The 27,273-nt window shown below is 38.6% G+C and overlaps 1 protein-coding gene and 1 long non-coding RNA gene across 8 annotated transcripts in view; one reads left to right on the plus strand and one right to left on the minus strand.

Annotated features, from left to right (window-relative positions):
* Positions 1-2,737: 2,737 nt before the first annotated feature.
* Positions 2,738-24,872, plus strand: LIPN (lipase family member N). 7 transcript variants are annotated; one of them, XM_027111954.1, is made up of 11 exons: positions 2,742-2,878; positions 3,332-3,841; positions 4,104-4,219; positions 5,727-5,844; positions 8,155-8,353; positions 9,996-10,105; positions 12,752-12,888; positions 14,669-14,815; positions 16,260-16,331; positions 16,865-16,936; positions 20,099-21,182. In XM_027111954.1, exons 3-11 carry the CDS (start codon positions 4,115-4,117, stop codon positions 20,330-20,332), a joined length of 1,194 nt encoding a protein of 397 aa, XP_026967755.1. In that variant the 5' UTR covers positions 2,742-2,878; positions 3,332-3,841; positions 4,104-4,114; the 3' UTR covers positions 20,333-21,182. The 7 variants fall into 7 exon arrangements, with proteins under 7 accessions (XP_026967759.1, XP_026967755.1, XP_026967756.1 ...); XM_027111955.1 differs by having other exon boundaries at positions 3,332-3,408; XM_027111958.1 differs by lacking the exon at positions 20,099-21,182 and adding an exon at positions 24,553-24,872 and having other exon boundaries at positions 2,738-2,878; positions 3,332-4,219.
* Positions 24,873-25,715: 843 nt separating this feature from the next.
* Positions 25,716-27,273, minus strand: part of LOC113623173 (uncharacterized) — a 2,852-nt gene continuing 1,294 nt past the window's right edge. The window contains exons 2-3 of the long non-coding RNA XR_003433809.1: positions 26,959-27,110; positions 25,716-25,917 (exon numbers count right to left, since the gene is read on the minus strand). This is a non-coding gene — a long non-coding RNA (uncharacterized LOC113623173). The remainder of the gene's footprint in view (positions 25,918-26,958; positions 27,111-27,273) is intronic.

Here is a 27,273-nt window from a genome sequence, read left to right on the forward strand (position 1 = left end):
TTATGGCTTTCTTGAGCCCTGTCTGAATTTTAGGATGCATAGTGGATTAGATAAATTATCTAGTGGGCAAGTGACAAGTTCCATGTTCCTGTTCATGCAAGGTATTTTACTCAGGGCAAAATTTGTCTCAAAGGTGTAAGATTTTAAATTATTTCTTTTCCAAAATTCTCCTTAGTTTCTATTTTGTTGGTTATAGCCTAATTACATTGTTTTCAAGGGGAAATTATGCCCCTTTTGATACAAAGTCATGTGTTAAGGAAAAGCAGTCTTTGGGGAGAAAGAAGCAAACTAGTAAACAAAAAAATGAGACATTGTAATAGCAAATGTATTTTGAATTAGAGCATTGGAAAGAAAATAACAATCATTTTCATAAATAAGACACCAAGTTCAAAGATTTATGTTCAACAGTCTATTTTCAGCCATCTTGCTAATGAACTGGGCAGCCACCATTAACAATTTGTGATATGATCCTTGGGTCAAGATATCAGAAATACCACAGGCCTTCTGAAAGGTTGTCCCTTAATCTACATTTTGCTCAAGATCCCTTTCCAGTTCTAAGATCATCCAGTTTTATGAAAAAGAAAAAAAGCAGGGAAAATTTGACCCTCTAGAGAATAGGAGTTATCATTTTACATTTCGCAGCACCAAGGAAGAAGTTTCAACGTCTTTTGTTTTAATTCATTTCAACATATTGAATACTTATTCAAATAGCAAGTTTACATAAGAAGAATGACGAAAGCATTTGGAAAAGACTAGCTTCGTTTATTTGAGACAACTTTGTGTCTGTACAAGAAAACAGATTGAAAGAATTCTCCAGATTATTTAGATAAACCTCAAAGTTGAGTAAGACTATGAGAAGGCAATGGTGTAGAAATTCTTCTGAGTTTTAAGCTAGTCTACAGTCCATAAAGCCCTGAGAAGTTTAACTATAGTCATTCTATTTCCACATAAAGTCATTTCAACAAAGCAACATCAATAATCTTAACATTGTGCTTCCTAGAACTCTCCAAAGAGTCCACTGAAATTCTCTTGGAAGGGATTGTTTTTAAAGTCCTCACCCATGAGAGGATCCAGGCAAGTCCACACCCCTCTGCCATTGACACATAGCTTTGCGCATTGTCATTCAGGGCAAAGCGTGGTTCGTCTTTCATCAAAAAGACGGAATGAGTTTGGACTCGTACCTAAGCTTTCCACCTATTCCAGCAAGCTGAGTGCTTCCTTTCACTCCATATTTGTTTAATTGGCTCAACTGGAACCGATCTTAGGATTTGGACAAATATGAATGTTTGTTTTTGAAAGGGGTTGAGTCCAGACTAATAGAACTGAAACTTCTTCATGCTGGGTAGCAACTGACCCTTCTTCCCACTGGGAGATGAAAGAGATGCAGTTACTCCTTGGGCTTTACCGGCATAAAAAGCGAAGTAGAGGGCTTTCCCTGGTGGCGCAGTGGTTGAGAGTCCGCCTGCCGATGAAGGGGACGCGGGGTCGTGCCCCGGTCCAGGAGGGTCCCACTTGCCGCAGAGCGGCTGGGTCCGTGGGCCATGGCCGCTGAGCCTGCGCGTCTGGAGCCTGTGCTCCGCAATGGGAGAGGCCACAACAGTGAGAGGCCCGCGTACCGCAAAAAAATTGTGAAGGAGAAAATGGTGGCATTTCTGCCTCCATTATCCAGTATTTCTGGTGGAGCTTATGTTGCAGCAAAAAATAGAAATGAAGTTTTCCCTCTCCTGAGAACAAGGAAAATAAAGGGACCAGTGAACAGGCTAGAGAAGAAACATAAACTGGCCTGAGTTAATCAATCCTAGTTTTAACTGTTACTAATCTGTAGCGTCTGTAGTTAGATTTGTCCTTCACAAAGCTAACCTGTCACCTCTAATCCTGTGTAATTTAGGCAATTTACATTCTGCCCCTGGTATTTGCTCCCCCTGTAATCTCTTGTAGCAAATCACCCCTTGTAGCTGTTTGCATTTCAGAAAGGAGGTCGCAGACTGTTAACCCAGAGACTACGGGACCCAACTACTGGGTTGCCCGACTCCAGCAGTGACTGTTTTGAAATAATGCAAGAAGAAGACTGCTAGACGTTCACCATTTTGATCCTTATCACTCACTTCGGACTGAAAACTTCCCTGTAAGAATCCCTGTAATTCCTCAGGAAAGGGGGGCACAGTTCTTGAGGTGCTAGCCTACTGTGTCTTCCCTTTGCCTGGCAAGGAAAATAAAAAGCCTCTCTATTTCTTATCCTCCAAATCTCTGTCTCCATATTTCTATTCGGCATCAGTGCACAGGGAGCCAGAATTTGTTGGCAACATTTAGAGCTAAAATGTCTTCATTCTCCTCAGGTCTGTATGCCAAAGTTAACAGCAGGTCGAATCCCTTTGGCCTAAGGATTTTGTTTCCTCTGCTAGTTCCAAACCCTTTTTGGCCTCAAACGTGAGTCAGGCTGGCCTCAACTTCTCAACGGAGTTATAATCCATCACTTTCTGCACATTACATGGTTGACATCAGTAGTTTCACAAACATTGCTTCAGTTGACTCTCATCATGAACTCTGGGGTTGAGAAGATAGATATTGTTAAGTCTGATTTTGTCTTAGGATACTGAGTACATACTTCCACTTTTGACACCTTGTTTTGAAAATGTGGCTGAACCCTCCCAACGGTGACAGACGCTCAGTGGAAACGTGGAGGATTCAGTCAAACTGGTTATTTGTCCCTGGGCGTGTGTCACTGTCCAGGGTTTCTTCACTTCCACGGGCTTCCTGTCTCTCATGTCTCTGGTTTCTAACTGCAATCGTATCTCATTCTTCATTTTGTCACATGCAAAAGTTCAGAAGTTCTTCACCACTAAGAGTCCTCAGGAATAAGGGAAGCTCACATAACTAGGTAAGATCAAAATTTATCACAATCGGGAGACAGGTTGGGAGCGGTAGCCAGGTGTAAGGGCTCTGTGCTGAGGCTGCCTTTGTTCCTGTCCTAGTTCTGTCACCTCTCTGTTCTGTAACCTTGGGCAGATCTTTCATCTTTCTAAGCCATTGTTAATTTCATTGACAAAAACGAGAATGATAACAGTAGCTGCTTTATGGCATTTCTCTGAGGTTTAAATAACACAATGTGAAGCATTTAGAATAGTGTCTGACACAAGCTAAGCCCTAAATAGTTATTAGTTTCTAAATGTTTTTAATTATATAACATTTACAAAAGTAAAATCGTCTTCATCCAGATAGCAAATTTATCGAAAGCTATTTAACTTCAAAAGTAAATTCTGAATTTCTAGAAGTCTGTCATTAATTTGTTACAGTAAAGCCTCTCTGATGTTATTCTCTTGTTCGTTCTTAGATTTTAAAAAAATAGTGAAAGCTCACACTGGGCTTAGTGCTTTCTGTGTCACTTAATCCTCCCTACAGCCCTATAAGGTAAGTTACATTATTATCCTAATGCTACCAGTGAGAAAACCAGGAGACAAAGCTACTGAATAACTTACCCAAGGTCAGAAATCTTGTTCATGGTGAGGCTGGACTTCGAACTCAGGCCATTGGACTGCAACTCCCCTATGATGAGTAATCTGCCTGGCGATTATGGTCAGGCTGGTTTGAGGAGACATGCTTTTAAGCCATGCCAAGGAAGAGACACTGCACATTTAAATGTGCCAAATTTGCCTTTGGGTGTCCACAAGAAAAATAATCACATCACTTAAAACTGATCATAAGCCTGTCTGAAGCTTCCTTGTTCATGGCTCTTGTTTTTTTGGTGGGTTGCTGGATGAGACTAGAGGATAACTCCACTTTTAGCTTTGCCATGGTATGGAAACTTGTCCTCTGAATCTTCATGTGTTCTGACAACTCACAGGTGAGCAAAGATTTAAATTAATTGAAAAGCTTGGATTAAAATAAAACAAAAAAGAAGGCTTCGTACTAGATTGAATTCATTTCATTTCTGGAAGTGGACTATGTCAGGGCAATTTCTATGTGAAAAAAATAGATGAATAGTGCTCGGAGTTAGCTCACTGTATTTACTCCCTTCCACGCTGTCTCAGCTTTCTCTATTTTAATTTCGTGAATCTACTTTGACATATGACATTAATCTGCGGTTATTAAATGTTTTACACCAGGCATTCACGTGATGTGGCTGTTTCTAACAACAACCTATTTGATTTGTGGAACTTTAAATGCTGGCGGATTCTTTAATTTGGAGAAAGAAGCAAATCCTGAAGTGTGGATGAATATTGTAAGTGATGGAAAATTCCCAAAACCATCAAATAAAGCAGATTAATTGATTGTGAGATATTAAAGCTCCTGTATGGCAGAAAAATCTCTGATAAGAAAACATAAAACATGGGTGATTTTTAACAGTTGTCCAAGAGTTAAGCTAGGTAGATCTTCTTTTTTGGCTGAATAAGTAATACTTTCTAGCAATATAAAGCAGAATTATATTTTTTATAGATAACTTCCTCTTCTGAATTTACATTTTTAAGAATATTAAGAATTTCTATTTTAAGCCCTCTGGATGATATATAGGACTGCCCTCTACTGGACTATGGTTTTATTATCTTTAAACCAAGAGGGGTCTCAAAAGACAATTGACACATATATATGTCTAACTTAATAACTTTGTCCTATACCTGAAACGAACACAACATTGTTAATCAACTATACTCCAGTATAAAACAAAAAGTTTTAAAAAAAGTGGTATAGGGCTTCCCTGGTGGCACAGTGGTTGAGAGTCCGCCTGCCAATGCAGGGGATGCGGGTTCGTGCCCCGGTCTGGGAGGATCCCACATGCCGCGGAGCGGCTGGGCCCGTGAGCCATGGCCGCTGAGCCTGCGCGTCCGGAGCCTGTGCTCCGCGGCGGGAGAGGCCACAACAGTGAGAGGCCCACATACCGCAAAACAAACAAACAAACAAACAAAAAGTGGTATATACACACACACACACACACACACACACACACACACACACACACAATGGAATTTTACTCAGCCATAAAAAAGAATAAAATAATGCCATTTGCAGCTACATTGATGGACATAGAGATTATCATACTAAGTGAAGTAAGTCAGAAAGAGAAGGACAAATACCATATGATGTCACTTATATGTGGAATCTAAAATATGACACAAATGAACTTATCTACAAAACAGAAACAAACTCACAGACGTAGAGAACAGACTTGTGGTTGCTGGGGGGTGGGGCAGGGGAGGGTTTGGGACTAGCAGATGCAAACTATTACATATAGAATGGATAAACAACAAGATTCTATTGTCTAGCGCAGGGAACTATATTCAATATCCTGTAATAAACCATAATGGAAAGAATATGAAAAGGAATATATATAATACATATATGTGTGTGTATATATATATATAAAACTGAATTACTTTGCTATACACCAGAAACTAACACAACTTTGTAAATCAACTATACTTCAATCAAATATATATATGTATACTTTAAAAAAAAAGACAAATTACTTGAGAATATAGTTTTGTCAGAAGAGTGGGTCAATGCTAGATATTATCTCCAACCCCCGCAAAAATTTACACTAGCAGACATTTTCTAACAGTCTACTTATTTTTCTATCAAGACTCTATGCAGTAAATTAATTTTACAGTTACCTGGGGCTACAGATTTCAGACAATTTGCCCCAAAAAGCACACAGTAGTTGCTTTTTTCTAGTTCCTTTCGATAACCTTTAGAGAAGATGTTTAGCTAACGCTCATGTTTTTACTGGGCAGAGTGAAATCATCACCTACAATGGCTACCCCAGTGAGGAGTACGAAGTCACCACTCAAGATGGGTACATACTCAGTGTCAACAGAATCCCCCATGGACGAAGAGACAATAGGAGCACAGGTGGAAGAGGTGTCTCTCCTGAGAAGGAGAATTGCATTTGACTAAAGTTTATTGCTGGCTGTTCATTAAGACAATGACTGATTTATCAAAATTGGTTTGAATTTTGGATTAGTCTTTACATTGTTAACAGGGAGTCTCATTCTTTTCCAATTCTCTGAAGACAGGCAAGAACCTACAATTACAAAGAGCAAGATCTTCTTGACTGCCACCAGGCTTTCTTCTTAGGGAGTAAATGCAGAGGTGGAGCCTACATTTTGTTAGCTCATTACTGATTTCTCATGTGGAAAATTGCTGTATTCCGAATAGTGGATTTCCTCACTGTTGGAAAGAGATTGGCTGGGTTGTATGAAGCTGGCTGCAAGGTATCCCAAAAGAGTCTCTCCTGCCCCCTCTAGAATCAACAGGCCTCCCTCTGCAGGATAAAAAAAACCCAATTAAATGACAGTGGCATTTCTGAAACTTTTTCAAGGAAGGAAAACTTTAACATTCATGTATGCTTTGACCTGACGAACAGACAGTTTATGCAATGAAAGAGCATGGGGTTACTAAGGCTCCATTCTAGAATGAGGAACGAGCCATGCAAAAGCAGATGAATTACACTCTTTAAAAGGGGAAATATAGGGCTTCCCTGGTGGCGCAGTGGTTGAGAGTCTGCCTGCCGATGCAGGGGACGCGGGTTCGTGCCCCGGTCCGGGAGGATCCTGCGTGCCGCCGAGCGGCTGGGCCCGTGAGCCACGGCTGCTGAGTCTGCATGTCCGGAGCCTGTGCTCCGCGGCGGGAGAGGCCACAGCAGTGAGAGGCCTGCGTACCGCAAAAAAAAAAAAAAAAAAAAAATGGGGGGGGTGGAATATAACTGCAAAGTCCCTGAGGAGGGAGAGAGAAGAGCAAGCAAAATATCTGCAAAGGCCCAGTGGCCTTTACCTACCAAATCATTTACCATGAGATGATTCATGGTAAATGAGACCATTTACCATGAATCATCTCATCTCCCCCCATGAATCATCTCATCTCCCATCCACATTCAGAGGCAGCTAAAGTCATGTAGTTCAAGAATTCAAGAGTTTCACAATAAAAACTGCAAGTGGGACATGGGTAGGATTACTATCTAAAATATGAGATGCCCAGTTAAAGTTGAATTTCTGATAAACAGCAGATGAGTTTTTCGTGTAAATCTCACTTTATGATGTACTTATATGACAAAGTTATTCATTCTTAATCTGAAATTCAAATTTAACAGGGCATCCTGGGTTGTTTTGTTTATCTTTGTTTTGGTTTTTGCTAAATCTTGCAATATTAGGCATGGCGAGGGGTGGGGTAGGGAGGTGCTATGAAACATAAAAGGAGAAAACTTTTACAAGAAAGGCTTTACTTAAGGAGGGAGAATTTGGGGAAGATTTGGAGTTAAAAGACATTTATCAGGTGTATCTTTCTAAATGCTTTAAATGAATTAAATGAATTAAACCTCCCAGAAACCCTATGAAGTTGGCACTATTAAGAGTTACCATTTTACAGATCATGAAACTGAGGTAAAACAGGTTATGTAATAGGCTCCAAGTCACACAAATGGCAAAGGACAGAACCAGAATTCAAACCCAGGAAGCCGGACTCCAGAGCCTGTGCTCTTAACTACTAAGTTATAGAATCTTCCATCCTGGTTCTTTTCCTCAGAAGCTTGAGAGTTCACAAGAGGGCGTTGAGCTGATTTTACTGCTATAGTTTTCAAATACTCTTCAGGGGGCAGAGGCTGGGGGTTTGACTGGAAGTTTGGTGAGGAAATAGTCATTGTACATTTATGCTCACCTCCCCTTCCTCCTGGAGGAGGCATAAGACTCCATCAAACATGAGCATCTTCATGTCTCTGTAATTCAAACCCAGGAGATACATGTAAAAGTGAATACATAGTGCAGAGCAGTTACAAGCACACGCTTTGGCACGAAACAGAACCAGGCTTGAGTCCTACCCATGTACCTTATTAGCTGAATGACCCCTTAGGAAAGTTACTTAACTACCTTAAGTCTCCACATGTATAAAATGAGGATACTCAAAGTCAGACCTACTTTATAGAGTCATTGTAAGAATTTAATAAGCTCATGCATGTCAACCAATCAGCGTAACACCAGGTACAAAGTATGTGCTCAAAAAACTTGTTATGTGATTACAACACTCTACACTAAAGACAAGGGGAAAAGTGAATGCTGGTTTTGGTTTTTGCTTTTCCCAGTGTGTGTGTGTGTGTGTGTGTTTCTATCATGTTCCCGAGATGCTCTATTTATTATAAATTTCTCTCTCTTCCTTCCTCCCTCCTTCCAGGTGCCCAGCCAGTTGTATACTTGCAGCATGCTCTGTTTGCAGACAGTGCCTCCTGGCTTGAGAATTATGCCAATGGCAGCCTTGGATTCCTTCTAGCAGATGCAGGTTACGATGTATGGATGGGAAACAGTCGGGGCAACACTTGGTCAAGGAGACACAAAACACTCTCAGTGAATGAAGAGGAATTCTGGGCCTTTAGGTAAACTATATCTATGAAAGTTCATGAAGGCAATTTGAGAACAAGTCCTTTAAATATAATAGTGTGGGTGGTATTAACAATAATGCATGATACTTGGAGTCACACAGCTCCTCGTAATTTCTATTAACATCTCGAAGGAAATAAACAGCAAGAAGCTCTGATTTCCATTGATTCTCCCACAAGCGAATTATATCATTTCAACAGGGTCATTTTAACATACAATTCTATCCAATACTATACATTGTAAGTATGTCCCAAGGGACAGCTTAGGAAATTCCTGTGACCAAAGTATGCACTCATTCAACCAATGTTTATTGAGTGCCTACTCTATGCACTGTTCTAGGCCCTGAGCATCCAAGAGTGGACAAAGTCTCTGCCCTCGTGAAGCTTATGTTTATCCTAGTGATGCTATTACACGTTTTTTCTCTTGGACAGCCAATCAGTTTTGCAAAGAAGATGTGTATCAGTGCCATATTTTACCTACAGAAACTGTGGTTGAGAATGTATAGAATACCATTTTCAGGAAAACAAAACCTTGTTAACCTTGTTAATAGGCAAAAGAAAAGAATCTTTTGATATGCTGACAGCTTCTTTTAATGAAAGTGTTTTCTGCTGTCACCAAAGGACAGGCTGATGCCAACAGTGGACATCCTTTCTCAGGCTTAAACTCCCTGTTGGTTTAAAGCCTGCTGCTAGAGCAAAACCACATTAATGAAATACTCAGTGCCCACTGACAAGGTGGAAGGAAAGAAAGAATAGATGAAATCATTAGGGTCAGACCTTTTGCCCCAGGGCAAGCATTGGGAAATATTTTGTGCGGTTGGTCTTTGGCTGGGAGCTTGGAGTTTATTTACTATAGGGCATCACAACCATTCTCTTATACTGGTGAGTACCAATCTATATTTCCTCTCATGCTCTTCTAATAAGCAGGCCCTTAGTTCCTGAGGTACTGAATTCTACTATATGTTACTTAGGCCTTTTTTGTTCTCTTGCATTAATGTTGGTTGACTGGTACTATAGGATTTTGGTATATATTGAATATATCTCTATATGGACAGAAATATTAATAATAGTAACATCTGACTGAGTGTCTGATAGCAGCCAGAGTCATTCCTTTAATACTCTCCAACCCCTATAGCAGCCCTGCCGTATAGTATGATCATGTTCATTTCACAGATAAGGAAACTTAAGCTCAGAGCATTTAAGTAACTTATGAAAAGTTACTCAGCTAGTACATGGTAGAATCATGATTTACAACCAGTTCTATTTCCAAAGCCGGGTATTAAGTGGCCCTAAGAGTCTTGAAGTTCCCTGGCGGAGACTGAAGTAGAGGCATGCAAACCAGGTAGGGAAAGGACAGCAAAAGAAATGCAAGAGAAGGGAACGAAAAGGAAGAACGACAAGATTAAACTTCGGATAATGTAGTTTACACAAGTCTCAAAATCATTCCTCTTATTAGAAAGTAACACATATAAGTGCAGCAAAGAAAAGCTACAATAGCCTATATGTAAATGAATAAATAATGAAATACAAACCATGTAAGTGGACAGCACAGAATTCTGTGTGTAAAAAATAAACAAGCAAGTGCTCTGAGTTTTGAACTTAGTTGGGAATATTTATAAGTCCCTGTTTTATTTTTCAGCTTTGATGAAATGGCCAAATATGATCTCCCAGGAATAATAGACTTCATTGTAAACAAAACTGGTCAAGAGAAGTTGTATTTCATTGGACATTCACTTGGAACTACAATAGGTATGTTTACAAGGGTCAACACTTTACAAGGGTCAGAGCCATGCAAAAGTTCACCTTTGAATTGGAACAGAGTAACTGTTTTACATTTACAGTGTCCTTAATTCTCTGTCCTGTGTTGGGCACATAACCCTAGTTCCCTAAGTGGCTGTGAACCTGAATTCCAGAGACTGTGAGTATGTAGGATGAGCCTTTCATCTATTTCCGGTCACCGCAACACATTTGTAATGGTGACGTAATTTCCCAGGAATAATGTGTGCTCAAAATCCAAACAGGTATTTCCAAAGGGTAAGTCTCTAGATCACCTCCAAGCTGCAAAAGTAAAGCCAAATGCCATGAAATATCCTTGAAGAACGTTAACTATGCATCAATCATACCTTCCTCACAACCCACATGGAATTTTAAAAAATAAAAAAGAGAGGCTTATACTCATATTTGAACAAATTGAAAAGATATGGTAACATTTTGTTTGTGAATCAGACCACATAAGCTTACTACAGTAAATCAACTGGGCTTATCCGTTTAGTGTATGCTTTAATATTTATGGAGTAGCAATTAATTGTAAGCACTATATAGATTTTTTTTAAAGTCCAGGAAATGTACTTTGAATGTGTGGTTCCTAGATTTTTTTCTAAGAAATCAATAGTCTAGCTCCACATAAAAATTTAAAGGAACCCATACTATTAAAAATTTAAATTTGTTAGTAATCTTCCACTAAAGTTTCCAGTTTTAAGAGACTGGGTTATATGAAAATGCAGTATTTTAGTTTGGGTGAAACTGTGCAAGAGACAATAAATATTCCTACACTAGCCTCATTATCATCAAGAGCAAATAGGTGTTTACCAGTGCTTTGTACTGATAGGCAGCTTACAAATTTAGACTAGGCAGTGAACATGAGAGCGAATACACTAAAAGAGGATCAAAGAACTAATAAGGGGACCCAACCCCACCCCCCAAAACACTGTCACTAACAGGAAAATAATTACACCATAATAGCTAACACTTAGGAGCCTTTACTATGTTTAGGGTCCTCTGTTCAGGACCTTTCCTACAATCTCTCTGTCTAAGCTTCAGAACAATCCTACCATTATTATTTCCATCTCATAGAAAAGGAAGCAGAAGTTCAAAGAAATTAAGTGGCTCCTTCAAGGTCTCTTAATACATAAGAGGTGGCACATTAATTCAAACCAGGTCACTTTGCCTTCACCGACGGGGTGCTTGGGCGCCGTGGAGAAACTGCAGGGAGAAGGACGACTTGAGTGGCGTCTAGAAAAGTGGAGAGGACTCAGATATGCTCTCATATCTGATTAGCAGAGAAAACGGTAAATTTCATCATCAGGGCCCTGCGTTGCATTTAGGGCATGACATTTTTCAGTGAGCGCTATTTGCCTTTTGAGCAGAGAAATTTTTGTTATGTGGGAAGGACCCACTCTCTATAGGACATTTAACAAGTCAGGTCCTAGCCCCTTAAATAACAGTTGGGCTCCCCAGTCAGTATGACCATCAAAAACTCACCTCCAGGGCTTCCCTGGTGGCGCAGTGGTTGAGAGTCCGCCTGCCGATGCAGGGGACACGGGTTCGTGCCCCGGTCCGCGAAGATCCCACATGCCGCGGAGCGGCTGGGCCCGTGAGCCATGGCCGCTGAGCCTGCGTGTCCGCAGCCTGTGCTCCGCAACGGGAGAGGCCACAACAGTGAGAGGCCCGCGTACCGCAAAAAAAAAAAAAAAAACCAAAAAAAAAAACTCACCTCCACACATTTCTAGACATCTTCTGGGGGAACAATTATGCCTGTTTCAGTCTTTGTATCAATTACTCAGCCAGTTCCTTTTCTGGCTAAGACAGTTTCAATATTTCAACAAGAAGTTCAGAAGAAAAAACCCCCTGCTATGGCTACGTATACACACACACACACACACACACACACACACAGTGGAGGGGGGCCCAGGAAAGTACCTCGGGGATCCCAAACACGGAGATCCTCCACATAGCCTTTCCTGTGTGAGGCTGACCCCCACCCTCATCCTCATAGTGCTAGATATGGATGCAATGCTATTCCTGAACAGTCAGAGCACATGGAGACATATGGTCCTTACTGGGACCATGGTGGACTGAGGGAAAGCCCATTCTCTTTCGGATGCAGGGAAGATTCCAGAGGTTTTGGTAAGCATCCAATGAAGCACTGAGAGCAATGAAATCTCATCAACTGTGAGAAAGAAAAACTGTGGAATAACTGGACGATAGTGCAGAAAGAGCTGATTGATTCACCTCCCCCAAACTGATTATTTCTAGAGGCTCTGTGACTCACTCTGACATCTCAGAGTTGGTGGTAAAGTGACAAAACTGCCAGCACTTACTCCACGCTTGGGAAGTGAAGGTGTCCCCCGTTTACTTGGCAGGAGTTGCTCCAGCAACTTATCCTTCACTTTCCCCAACCCAGTTAAATTGTCCAGAATAAGAGAAAAATGGAGACTGGAGAGCAGAGAGGGCTGAAGGCAGATTAACTGCAGGATAACTTAGAAGAGTTTCCCAATTCATCTCCAAGATGAGTGCAGTAAAAGGATGACAAAGCAGAGTCCCACTTTTGTTAGTAGAAACATTGCCTAAATACTTCTAATTTTTACAAGATTGTCTTGTCTCCTGTTCTCTCAGGGTTTGCAGCCTTTGCCACCATGCCTGAACTGGCACAAAGAATCAAAATGAATTTTGCCTTGAGTCCTGTGATCTCATTCAAATACCCCACGGGCATTTTTACCAGTTTTTTCCTACTTCCAAGTTCCTCAGTCAAGGTAGGCTCTTCCTTGTGCCAAAAAGTATATGAGGATCTCCTTTTGGATGATAGATCCTTATTATTTTAAAATCTATTATGAAACAAAAGGAGCACATTTAGATGAAATCTGTAGAAACCAGACTCTGGGATCATGTGCTTGGAGTGGATGTATCCTTGTGTGTGTTTGTCTATGCCACAATGTCTACAGCTCCCATATGCAATTCACTATACTCAGTTATTAACAGACCTGAGTATAAAGCAGAATTTCTAACTGAGCTGACTGCCGTGTCAGTTTAAGATCTACTCACAAGTTTCCTTGTTCCATTCTTATTCCCCTGGGCATGTCAATGAATTCACAGTGCCCAAATGGAAGACATTTTCCAAGTTACATGGGATCACTGATATCCCTGACTTTGATGTTAGAAAAGCCTGAATAATATAACCCTTCCCATATGGGAGCTTGCTCTAATTTACTAAAGCTAAGATTCCAAAGAGTAAATGTCTTACAGCTGAATTATTCATTCAAGTATTTATTGGTTATTTTCCAATGGTTGGAAAAGTAGTTTGATGGTCAATTGTGAGTTGGGATTTTATTCTTTGAAAGTTTTTTTCTGTTTGCTTTTTGTTTCTCTAAAAAGGCCATTGCCACAATGAACACAGTATTTTATCAAGATTGCCCCTCAAATTTGGGGAGAAGGATAGAATAAATTTTGACCAAAATGAAGTCAAGGAGACCAATTAGGGTATCACAATAATTCATATATATAGTGAGGTCCTGGTCTGAGGTGAAGAGGTAGAAATGGGAAAAAAAGTATTTGTGAGCTAACACAAGGAAGAACTTCCATGAGGCCTAATGATTGGTTTGATAGTAGTTTTTTGGTATTGTTTAGTAAGCTCAAGTGATATAACTTCCCTTTTTTGTCGTTGATAGTTCTATTTTAAAGTGTGCTGACATCAGTTAGTTTTGGATGTTTACTACATTTGGGCAGAGTTGAGCAGACAAATTAGTTGAATTAAATTCAGAGATAGACACATCTATTTCTAAATACACCAGTTTTGCATATGTGTGGCTTTGCCTACATAGGTCGGGTCTGAGGCACATATTGTCCCTGACTTATCTCAGTTTCTTATCCTCTACTGTTAAACTTCCCACCACTTTAAGTCCCATTCTCTGGCCCACCCACCATTTCATAATATCCATTGCCCCTAGAAGCTCCAGTCCTCCCATCAGAGATGCGCACCCAAGCTTGCTTTTCCAAAAGCCCTAGAAGTTTTAACTATGCTGCCTCCCAAGACATCATTTTTTTTTCTGTCCAGTGGCACCCTCCCTTCAGTACTCCATCCTCTACCTTTCAGCATAAAAGCTGGCTACTCTGGAACACTACCAGAAACGTGATGTGTACACGGGTAATAGGGAAAAACCCTTCTTTTCCTTCCTATTCAAGGCAATATTTGACGTTAAGGAGAAACTGCTCTACCTTTCTTGCCATTTAATGAGAAATATAGGCAATCGCTGATTGGACAGAATGTGGGAGAGCTTCACTGTGGAGAAATTAGCTAATTTGAGGTTGAGGGTCCTTACTGCAGTCGCCTTGTAAATTATGTTTGATGATATTAGCTGGGTGGAGACCGATTCATAAATAGTAACTTTTCCTGAATGACTTGGTCTCCTTGACCAAAACAGCAAATAAATATAAAAATATAAGTAGAGCCCCGAGAATTCTCATTCCTGGGATGAAGGGAATGTCAAGAAGTCTGAAAATGGTCCTCAAAAGAATAATTATTTTTTATTTTTACAGAGGATTTTTGGTACCAAAGGTTTCTTTTTAGGAGATAAAACAGGCAAGTCAGCTTCTACCAAAATCTGCAACAATAAAATATTATGGGTGATATGTATTGAATTTATGTCTTTATGGGCCGGATTCAACATGAAAAATGTGAACATGGTATGTATAATGATTCTGGGGCCATTCAACGCTTTTAGAAATTCCAGCTTTTCTTTGATTAATTTTGATGTATCTATTATACTACATAAATTAATGTGGTATTCTAAACTTAAGGGCAGAGATTTGCTATGCATAGAAGATTAGATATTCAATGGACCATGAATGTGAAGACTGAGGAAGACAATAGGCAGCTTCATCTTTTCATACCTGGTCAAATTTAAGAAAATAATTGTTCCACAATAGGTAGTGGTTTCACATGTTCACAATCAGCTACCACTTACTACAGTCAACTTGATTTTATTTCAGTACAACACAGTGCATTAAAAAATAAAATAAAATCGTAGAAAAGAAGTACATACAAGCATTAAATTTATTCCATGTATGCCTTCACTTGTTGGGTGAATTTAACCTCAAATAAAATTCATCATTTAACTTGGAACATACAAGACAGAATGGAATGGAGTGTAATCCCTCTCCTATGAAAGAGCAGAAGTCCTGTTTCATCAACTCCTTGATTCCTGTTGCTGAGAATTCAAGGAGGACGAGGAGTTCAGACTACAGACCCGTGTGGTTGAGTAGTTATCTCTGTCATATGCCAAATGGCAGCCAGTGAGACTGTTACAGTGAAGCTAGTTCCAAAATAGCTTTTCTTGGCCAGCCACCCTACCCCCATTCTTTAAGAGGATAAGTTGTGTTAGACCAAAAACCTTGAGGAACAATGGTTCAAAGCCGCCTTCTTCAAAAGTAAAGATTTTTAATAGTTTCCTTGATTTGTTCCATTATATTCTAAGACATACAATTATCAGTACTATTTTATGTCTACAATTTTCATCTCTATTATATTTATGAAGACTAAAGTACAGTACACATGGAAGTGATTGATTTTTAGCTTTTTTTTTGTAGTATTTTATTTTATCCTTACAAGAGCACAGCAAACTGTAGTATGATTTTTAGCATGTCCATTTAATAGATGAAAATACAGAAACTCAGAGATGATAAATAACTTGCCCAAAGTCACAAAGCTTATCATTAACAAAGTTAGGTCCTGAACTCCAGGATTTTTGATCTATTGATCTGTGATCATCACATCTGTACACACACACACCCAGCTCCCCCACACACACACTTGCACAGAGTACCTTTCTTGGTTGCTTTGCTCCATGATGTCCATTGTTGCTTCTGCTTCAAAATAAGCAAATTATCCTACAGCTTCAGAGCTGATGCAAGTTTGCTCTCAAGCAGCCCATGCCACCAGTCAGCCCATGGTTCACCCACATTCAAGTGCCTGACATGACTTTGTAATTATCTAGATGATTCTTCCTTGCCACTTTCAAAACCGCAATATTTGTTTATTAGTTCTTAGCATAATTATGATCTGCTTCTGAAAGGCATAGTTTTTTCATTGGGTGGTTAATGCTGTAATAAGTGTCCTTTTTTCCTTCAGAGCCGAATGGATGTGTATATGTCCCATGCTCCCACTGGATCGTCAATACAGAACATCCTGCATATAAAACAGGTAGGGTCTTTGTCATGGAAAACTATTCCCTTAATTTTCTTTATATATGAAAGGACAGAGTTAGCATGTCTGTTCTAAGAAACTTAGCAGCTGGCTTCCTTTTTGCCCTTGTCACCATCTTTATGGTTTGATTTCCCTGGATTTTAAGAGAAAGAACAAGGGATGGGGCAGACCAAGTTGGTGACATAAATGAACCCCATCTTAAATCAGAGCTTGTAAAATAGGTCCTGAGCTGAAACAAAAGGTAAACTGGGAGAGCCTCAGAACTGAGCCTTCCCCAGAGAGAGAAATACCTGAGATTTGATTTCCCCTTAATGAGGCTTGGTTTTCCACTAGCTTTTCCTTCAAACCAAGGAGATCATTGCATCACTTTCTGTCGACCTTGTTTTTCATACTGGTAAAATTTATTTATATCTTTCTGCTCATCCCGAAGCCTTATTTTCTTCCCAACGTACAGTGCTTTTCTAAGATTTGCTGTTAACAATCATGATTCTTACTGTGAATATTACTTTTCTATAAAACATTTAATTCAGCTTTACGGATCTGATGAATTCAGAGCTTATGACTGGGGAAGCGAAGCAGAGAACATGCATCATTACAATCAGGTGAGCTATTCAGAGTGACCCCAGGAGGGTGGCTTTGAAAACTTACAATGATAAATTATTTGAGAGTAAAAAGAATCCTAGCTGGCAATAGGTCTCATTCACATTGGTTGATAGAGATTTTTTTTTCAAGTCTAGTTTTAATATGTATTCATTTCAGAAAACCTAGAAATAAAAGAATTATATACTAAGGGAGTTAAGTCATTTATAATCCCTCCACCCAGAGATAACTATAGTAGATGTATCAATATTTTATTACATTTATTCCAATCTCAACATCACTGCTTTTCCACAATTTTCAGTCTTGCTTTTTTATTTACAGTCATAGCAAAACATAACCAATGTTACTGAGGGTTTTTTTTTAACATTATTTTTAATGGCTGCATAATAATGAACATTGCTTTATAAAAATCTATAAAAATTTACAGAGTAAATGAATACACGCTTCTTGATAGCAACAGAAGAAAATTAGGATTACACGTAAAAGTTAAGAGAATTTTCCACCCATGCAGTGTTGAATCTTAAGGCAACTTTTCCCCTCTAACTCTATGCACCAAAATTTATAGACTCATTTAGCCTTCCTATACTTTTAATCAATCCTGTTGCCACCTTCCTTTCTCTAAGTCAGGGGCTGGGCTTCTCAGTATGAACTAAGCACATTTTTCTGATGTTTTCCCAGACTGACATATTTAAGGCTATTAGCGCAAACATAGATTGATGAAATTGTTTCTGAACATCAAATCAGTCCATCAGACCAGTCAATTTCTCAGTAATGGATTGAATTATTAGAGAAATGGTTCTACTAGCCCTTAAGACAAAGAGAGCTATATATAATTTTATTATTATTTTTAATCAGCTTAAGGTGTGACTTACATACGGTAAAATTCACTGATTTTATGTGTCTAACTCAGTGAGTTTTGAAAAATATATTCATTCATGTAGCCACATCACAAGCAAGATATTGAATATTTTCATTACCCGCAAAGGTTTTTTCCTGCTCCTCAATGTATATTTACAAATGCATATATTTGCAAATGCTTAGAAAAAGGCCATAAAATAAATAAACAGCAAATGTTAAAGTGATAACTTTCAAAAAGGGGAAGAAAGGAAGAGTGAAGTGGATGGACATGAAAGAGAAAAGGAGGCTCTCATTTTGGATTTTACATACATTTGTCTTTTTTCATTATTGTAATGAGCATGTTACATATTGTTTACATTTACAAAAAAATAAAACAAAACACACACACACACACACACACACACACACGTAAGACCATTATTGTCAAGTTCAGCTTTATTGAGGTAAAACTGACCAAAAAATATTTAAGATTGAAGTGTACAACATGATGACAAGTATTGAGAGTGTAAATGTCCTCAGAATTTACACACAGTTAGCTAGCTGGTCCTACCCTACTCTGGGCCAATACTGTTTTATTTGTTTGTAATTTTAGATCATTGGAAGTCAATTTTCATTACAATCAGAAGTATCAACAGTTTGTCTTCTCCTTAAGTTCCCAGCACAATCTCTGTGTCCACTCTATGTCTTTTTTAATTATAAGAGGATTGGGGCTTCCCTGGTGGCGTAGTGGTTGAGAGTCCGCCTGCCGATGCAGGGGATATGGGTTCGTGCCCCGGTCCGGGAAGATCCCACATGCCGCGGAGCGGCTGGGCCCGTGAGCCATGGCCGCTGAGCCTGCGCGTCCAGAGCCTGTGCTCCGCAACGTGAGAAAAAAAAAAGAATAAGAGGATTAACCCATGTAAGCCTCATGACAGTAGGAATTTCCTTCTCTTTTGTTCACCAGTATTGTCTCACCTGGCAGAGTATCTGGAACTTACTGGCCCCTTAATACTTATTTGTTGCACGAATGAAATTTGTTAACTTCCCTCTAATCCACCTTAAAATCTCTGTCTTCTTGATTCTCTCCTTCCTTTCACTCTCAGAAAATCAAGGTCCTCTTATTATGCAAGTTATCCTGATCTTGTGCCCTCGACCCCATCTCTTCTCATATCTTCTTACTGGCTTCTCTTATTATCTTAAACGAATCCCTATCCCTTATGAAAAACAAATAAAAAACCTTCCCTCAACCCATCAATTCTATCAAGTCATCCTACCATCACTCTGTTTTTATCAACATTTTTTAATATTTAAAAGAGAAGTGGAGAAGTATCTCCACTTCTCCACTCACTCCTGAACCCTGGAAAATGTAGTTTTGGTCTTCATCTTCTTATTAGAGCTACTCTATTTAAAGTTGCTTGTGGCTTTTAATTGCCAAATATAATTGCCTATTCTCACCTATATCTTGTGTTAGTTACCACAGTCTCCTTGTAACTCACCCCCCTGATTTGGACTTCCGTAATATAACCATCTCTGATTTTTTTCCTTCCCCTTTTGATTGCTCCCTTTGTCCTCTGACTGGCTACTCTCTGTCCCCCACTGTTCTCAAATTGTCAGAATTCCTCCAAAATTCTTCAAATCTCTCTCCCCTTTGTCTTTGGAGAACTTAGCCATCCCTATGGCTTCAGTTACCCTCTTATGTGGGTCATCCAAACTGCTTGTCTAGATTTTGTTCAGGACCCATTTCCAACCTATTTCTTCTTCAAGTCATCCCACAAACTGATGCCTATGCAATCATGCTAAGACAGAGCTCTGAGAAATGACCTTGCCTTGTCTTCAAAACTTCTGAAAGATGCCCAGCTGCTTCAGCCTTTCATTTAGACCTTGACTGTCTCCAATCGTATACCCTACAGTATTCCCTTACATATTTTCTTTTCTGGGTACACTGGACAGCTTGCCATTCCTGACCCTGGCATACATGCTATTCCTGCCTGCTGGAAAGGCCTGCCACCTTCATCCTTGTCTGTAAAATCCAACCATTCCTCAAGAGTCATTTCAAATGACTGCTCTTTATATGAAGCCCCAGTTGGAAATAATTTCTTCTTTGTCTTCAAAGAAGACAAATGTTTTATAGCATTGAATATACCCTACTTTGTTTACAAAAGTTTATTTAGCCACCTTGCCTTGTTCCTTCACACTCCTTGAATATAGAGCCCATTGCATGCTTTCTTCCTGTGGTCATAGTAAATATTCAGTAGTCTATTTATTTGAAGTCAGTTGTTGCTCTGAGGAGCTTCCTCTCATGAATGTACTTTCTCTCTCTTCCATAGAGTCGTCCCCCACTATATGACCTGACTGCCATGAAAGTGCCTACTGCTATTTGGGTTGGTGGAAGTGATGTCCTTATAACACCCCAGGATGTAACCAGGGTACTCCCCCAAATCAGGAATCTCCATTACTTCAACCTATTGCCAGATTGGAACCACTTTGATTTCATCTGGGGCCTCGATGCTGCTCAACGGGTGTACAGTAAAATCATAGATTTGATGAAGTCATTTCCCTGACCGCAATACATCTACTCTTCAGTTAAAAGTTGTTTCCAAGCCCATAAGAGGCTTTGGGCAAAATACTAATCAGCAATGAGGTCTACTCCAGCATCCTTCACCTTGTTGCTGTCACTGAGGTGTTCCCTTATCACGGCATCCCAGCTAGGAATTATTTGTACTGTGCTGCTCTTTCGGAAATGTCCACATCTGAAATCTTAGAATCTTCCCCTCAGTCAGGGCTAGGTCTATTTTTAAATCTAAGGCCTAGTAAACTCTTCTCTGCTAACTGTACACTTCAGGGAGGAGTTAAAAGAGGCCTTTCTCTTTCTTATTTCAAATATATATAGTGGTTTCATGCAAATGATACTCACTCCCCACCCCCTGGCCTAGATAAACCTTGTCAAGGGAGTCATTTGGCAATATGTTTTGGGTGGCTGTGATCTTGTGGCTTTCTTGAAATCACAATTAGGGCAATAGTCATATGGTCATCTATAGACAAGCTATGAAACAAGCCTGACCCACATCAAGCATGAAAAAATTAGCAGAATGGAAAACTAACCAAATTAAAGTATTCCAGGAGTTTGTTTTACTGTTACAAGCTAGGGGGAAAACTAACTCTTAGTAAGCATATGACTCAACTGGAAGGAGTGGAAGGATGTGGCTGTAATAGATTAGCCTACTAGTTATAAACATTTAAGAGGCGTTGGACAGCGGTTGATATGTTTACAGAGAGAAAAGAAGGTATTGGTTAATATAAGAATCTGGTTAAGTGGGGGTCAGTTAAGAGAGCTCCTATGGGATTTGTCTTATTCAGCTACTGCTACAACAATGCTTTGTAATAAACAACTCAGTGGCTTATAACAGCAAACGTTTATTTTTTTATGCTCACAAGTCCACAGTCTGGCTGGTGTGGTTCTATTTCACACTGAAATCACCTGGGTTTGGCTCAAAGCTGTGGGTTGGGTCCAGGTCTGCTCTACATCTTCTCTTCATTCTGGAACTAGCAGCTCTCAGGGTTATGTTCTTTGCATGATAGATGCCAAGAGCACAAAAGGGCTAGCTAGATCACGCTAGCATATTTGAACCTCTGCTTGTTCACATGCCTTTGGCTAATTCAGATCACATGACCAAGCCTTACCTCAGTGGGGTAGAATAGTCTGCTTCACCTGCAGTGTGAAGCTGCAAACCACATGGCAGAGAGTGTGGATATACAATGCTATTATACAGGCGTGCAGAACTGGGGAAGATACTCCATTCTACCATATATAGGCATAAAATGCAAAAGACAAAAATAGGGAATACAATAAAAAGTAAGTCTTCCTCTTTCTCCCAACTCTTGTCATACACTCTCCACTTCAAAGACACATAACTCTTACCAATATTTCTACAGACTATGCCATGCATATTCTAATGGCTCCACAGATACCCATTTAGTTTTTTCTCCTATATGTACCATACTATTCATACTTTTCCACGTCTTGCTTTGATCGCTTAGTATATCTTGGAGATCATTCCCCATCAGTTCATATGGAACACTATTAAAGGTTACATGGAAATTCATTATTAACAGAGATTAAGATGAATTAGGATTTTTTGTAATTACACACAGTGTTGTAGAAAATATTGTACAAACATCAGTTTATACTTTATACAAATATCATTTATACCTAGAGGATAAATTATCTTTGAACCAATAATTCTGGTTCAAAGAGCATGTAGAATTTTAATTTTGGATGAAAATATTTTTTAACTTCGTTGGTTGACATGAAATCGCAAATCATAGCTGTTAGGGTGGCCATTATCATTAAAACAAAAGACAACTAGTGTTGACAAAGAAGTGGAGAAATTGGAACCCTGTACATTGTTAGTGGGAATACAAAATGGTGCAGTCTCTATAGAAAGCAGTATGGAGGTTCCTCAGAAAGTTAAAAATAGAACTACTTTATAATCCAGCAATCCCACTTCTGGGCATTTATCCAGAAGAAATGAAATCAGGATATCAAAGAGGTATCAGTACTCTCATGTTCAGTGCAGCACTATTCACAATAGCCAATGTAGAGAAACAAACTAAATGTCCATCGACAGATGAAAGGATTAAAAAATGTGATTGATAGATAGATATAAATATAGATATAGATGTAGATATAGATATCTCACAATGGAATTTTATTCAGCTTTCAAAAAGAAGGAAATCCTGTCATATTCAATAACATCGATGAAACATGAGGACTTTATGCTAAGTGAAATAAGGCAGTCACAGAAAGACAGCTACTGCATGATTCCACATACATGAGGTAGCTAAAATAGTTAAACTCATAGATGCTGAGACCAGAATGGTGATTGCCAGGAGCTGGGGGTAGGGGACAATGGGGAGTTATTAATCACAGGTATAAAGCTGCAGTTTGCCTTATGAATAAGTGTAGAGAGCTGCTGTACATTGTGCCTATGGATAAGAATACTGTATTATATACTTAAAAAACATGTTAGGAGGGTAAATTTCATGTGAAATGTTCTCACCACAATAAAAAATTATTAAGCTTTATATTTATAATGTGTGCATTTTTCCTCTTATATATATTTCCATAAAAATTTTTTTTAATTTAAGCTTTTCTACCTTAAATCAATAAGCTGAGAAATATAGAAGAATGCCCCACTCTTACCAATACTACTGCTTTTTTACATATTTTATACTTTAGCTCTGCATATGATAGCAAGTATATTGATGATTATAGGTCAGACTGAGAGTTTACTCTTGGTTAAGAGTTCTACCTAAAATATCTCTTTTAAAACTTATAACCCCATGAGATAGTACTATGGTATGGTCGTCTTTACAGATGAGAAAACTGAGACACAAAGAAAACTGAGGCATAAAAGTCAATTTGCCTAAGATTGTGTAAGTGAAGGAGTCATGGTTTTAATCCAGGAAGTCTGACATCCCATAACCCACACTGCAGCATATACTTGTACAACTGGGCTCAAATGGTATATGGAACACCATAGAGGTCATACTTGCATTACTCTAGACTAAAATTACTTGGAAAATTAAGGCAGGAGATGGGAGAATGTTTTTTATTTTTAAATTTTTTGTTTTGCAAACTCTAACTTTCAAATTGAGATGAGTGGATAGAAGTACCATATGATCTATCAATCCCACTTCTGGGTAAACATCCAAAGAAAATGAAATCACTACCTTGAAAGAATATCTGTACACTCACGTTCATTGCAGCATTATTTGCAATAGCCAAGACCTGAAACAACCTAAGTGTCTTGACACTTAGGTAATGAGAACGTGATATATGTATGTATGCATATATACACACATACATACATATATGTGCATATATGTATATACAATGGAATAATATACAGTCTTTTTGGAAATCCTACCATTTGTGACGACATGGATGGACCTTGAGGACACTATACTAAGTGAAATAAGTCAGACTGAGAAAGACAAATACTGTATGACCTCACTTACGTGTGAAATCTAAAAACATCAAACCCGTAGAAACAGAGAGTAGAATGGTGGTTGCCAGGGGCTGAGGGGTGGCAGGAATGGGGAGATGTTGATCAAAGGGTACAGACTTTCAATTATAAGATGAACAAGTTCTGAGGATCTAATGTACAGCATGGATGGTGACTATCGTTAACAACACTGTGTTGTGCACTTGAAAGTTGATATGAGAGCAGAGCTTTAATGTTCTCACTGTAGCAACAAAATGGTAATTATGTGAGGTGAAGGATGTGTTAGCTAACCTTATTTGTGGTAAACATTTCACAATATATAGGCATATCAAATCATCACAATGTATACCTTAAACTTACACAATGTTAAATGTCAACTGTATCTCAATAAAGCTGGTAAAAAATTGAGATGAGTGTAAGATTTCCAGGCAAGTCAATTATAACACATTTTCATTGTTTTATCCAAAATATCAGTATCCTTATAAGTAGGCATAGAGTCTAGCAATCCACCACGGATGAGGAATTTGGCTACAGACTTTGTAATACAAATTTATGGAAATTTTGGCAACGTTTCTCCTTTTTGTCTTAACCTTGCATTTATGCGACGCGAGAAACTCTTGCTCACAACCCCGTAACAGGCTCATTATATTACTATAGTTTCCCAAGCTTAAACGTCTCATTGATATTTTTTAATGGAACAGGTAAGTGATAACATTAATTTCAATCAATGCAAATTCATGTCAAATGTAAATTCTTTGGTGAATTTCTTTCAGGAAGTGTAATCAGTTTCAGAGAGGTGAAACCAGACTAAAATAATGGCTTTCTGAGACTCATTAATCCAAAAGCTAGGAAGATACTTGACCATCAAGGGCCTTGCTCAGCTCCAACCACTTCCCCATTCTCCTCCCATGGGAAGCTTACCCACATCTTCCAAGGTCTGGCCAAAACACCACCATATCTGAAAAGTTTTTCCTGAACCTCATGCTCCAAAATTAATAGTGCCTCTTAATAAATCTTTTTTGTTATGTTCCAGAATTATCGCATGGAAGAGTTTTGTGTAAATCTATCTTTCTAATAAATTTTAGGAAGAGGACAGGAGTGACGTCTTTCTTATCTTTTAACTTTTTAAAAACTTTTTATTTGAAATGATATAGATTGATGGGAAATTGCAAAAATAGTATAGAGAGGTGCCACGTACTCTTCACTGTTTCCCCCAAAGGTAATATCTTACATAACTATAGCATACTCTCAAAGCCATGAAACTGACCTTGAGACAATCCAGAGTCTATTCAGATTTCACCGGTTTTATATGCACTCGTGTGCACGTGTGTGTGCGAGCATGTGTGTGGGTGTGTACAGTTCAGTGTAATCTTATGTGTAGGCTGTGTAACCACTATTGCAATTAAGACATAGAACTGTCCATTACTACAAAAATTTCCCTCATGCTATCCATTTATAGTCAACAACCACTCCCATCACCCTCCATCCCTCCTTGAACCTAACCCCTGGCAACCACTAATCTGTTCTTCATCTCTATAATGTTGTATAAATGGAATCATGCAATATGTGACCTTTTGATGTTGGCTTTTTCTCTCAAAGCCATGCCCTTGAGATCCATCCAAATTGTTAACCTGTATGTTTGTTCCTTTTTATTGCTGAGCAATATCCTACAGTATGGATCGGCTACGGTTTATTTAACCATTCACCCACTGGAGTACCTCTAAGTTGTTTCCAAGTTTTAGCTTTATGTTTTAACTTTTCATTGCTTTCAGCAAGGGGACTTGAAAACAGAAAGCGCTCAGTTAGGATTCATTAATTTGAATGAACTCCTAGTCTCACCCAAAGCTGAATTCTGTGCTGATACCATCTCTAACGTGTATACGGACCTAGGGGGAAATATCAGTTCTCTAAAAGCTTCCATTGACTTACTACACCATTCTCCACTCATATTTTAATCTGACATTTAGAGATTACAAGATATTGATGTGGTTCTTATTACATTTTAGAGTTCTAACGTGATTTAAGTGCTTTGGGGTGGAGTGAAAACAGATTGCTGGTATTCTTGATAGGTTAAGAAATACTTTCCGTAGCCAGTGTCAAGGTGTGACAGGGTTTTAGTCCCATCAGAACTTCAGTCACTTTTAAAATAAAACAAACAAAAATTTCATCAGCATCATCACATCTCCCACAGAGCCAATCCAAATCCAAATAATAATAATAATGAAAACAATATTGTGCAATCATTAAAAACATTATATAAAGTATAAATAAAAGCACCAATTTTTTTGTGTGTGCCAACTGCTCTCCTAACCAAACCAGTCAACTGAGCTGAGAAAGTTAATTTATTTGGAATACTATGCATCCTCAGTAAGCGTCATCAAAATTAGCACTTTAAAAAAAAAATATCTTCCACACGCTGACACTTCCTCCTCCCCCAAGAAAAGATTCCTGGAAACTCTGCTATAGGTAATGAATACCTGGTCCCAGACTGTCAAAGCATGTCATCAACAGTGTGGGATGGAGAAGCTCTGCACATTGGAAACAGAATCCAGCAAATCAGAATTGGGGTGGAGCAAAGGGGAAATTATTAACTACATACTGTACAAGACTTATCATAAGGCTATGTGGTGATAAACTTTATGTTTATAGTTATAATGAAACAATACTATTCATACTATAAAAATAATATACATGTATGATGGAAAATTAGGAAATGCAAATGTTATTAAAATTGTTTAATACTAGGTAATTTCTTTAAATAGATTTGGGGGGAGGCATGACATTGGTGTAATGCGTATCCGTATATCCAGTTACTTAAGGTTTGAAAGGCAAATACAGAAAATTACAAGTTCTTAAAAAACCATTCTTTTACTGAAAAGACTTAGTTTTTCTAAGTAAGCAAAGATCTGATAACGACAGTATGAAGTACAGGAAATATTTAATAAGACATAGAATCTTTGCTTCTTAGGCAGATTACATAAAAGGCAAAGAAAAAACTTTTATAAGCTTTTAATAACAGAAGATCCATAATCTAAGATATCGTATGATTTTAACAAAGAGGAAATTAAACTCTAGTTTTGTATCAGCACATTATGAGCAAGTCTGGTAAGGTACTCAGGAAACTTTTCTAATACTAAGGATGACATCAAGGGAAAACGTAAAGTGAGAGTTGACCTTACCTGAATATATTGGAACAATGTGAGATTATATGTCCCAAATTTATAATGAAATTATTGAGAATTGTTTTGAATTTTAAATCCAGAGAGAACTTTTAAAGAGACAATTCACAGAAACTGATGTAATTGCTTTCGATCGTAGGTGAGCCTTTGTCCTTGAATGTAGAACATGGAAATGTTACATTTTATTCAAATGCGTTAATAATATTCAATGATGAATTAAAACACCTGGATTTTAGTTATGGCCTTGCCACAATCTAGCTAGGTAATATTGGGCAAGGCTTTTTTTTTTTTTTTTTTTTTTTTTTTTTTTTTTTT

This window comes from Aethalodelphis obliquidens, unplaced genomic scaffold, assembly GCF_003676395.1.
Source record: "Aethalodelphis obliquidens isolate GAN/ISIS:26980383/991018 unplaced genomic scaffold, ASM367639v1 scaffold11, whole genome shotgun sequence".
Classification (NCBI taxonomy): domain Eukaryota; kingdom Metazoa; phylum Chordata; class Mammalia; order Artiodactyla; family Delphinidae; genus Aethalodelphis; species Aethalodelphis obliquidens.

What these genes read in the sequence shown, in the direction of transcription:
- LIPN (XM_027111951.1), top strand. Translation starts at nt 4,115, where the DNA reads ATGTGGCTGTTTCTAACAACAACCTATTTGATTTGTGGAACTTTAAAT. An exon ending in CTGAAGTGTGGATGAATATT is followed by an intron (nt 4,220 to 5,726) that starts GTAAGTGATGGA and finishes TTTACTGGGCAG; the next exon opens with AGTGAAATCATCACCTACAA. An exon ending in ACATCCTGCATATAAAACAG is followed by an intron (nt 16,332 to 16,864) that starts GTAGGGTCTTTG and finishes CATTTAATTCAG; the next exon opens with CTTTACGGATCTGATGAATT.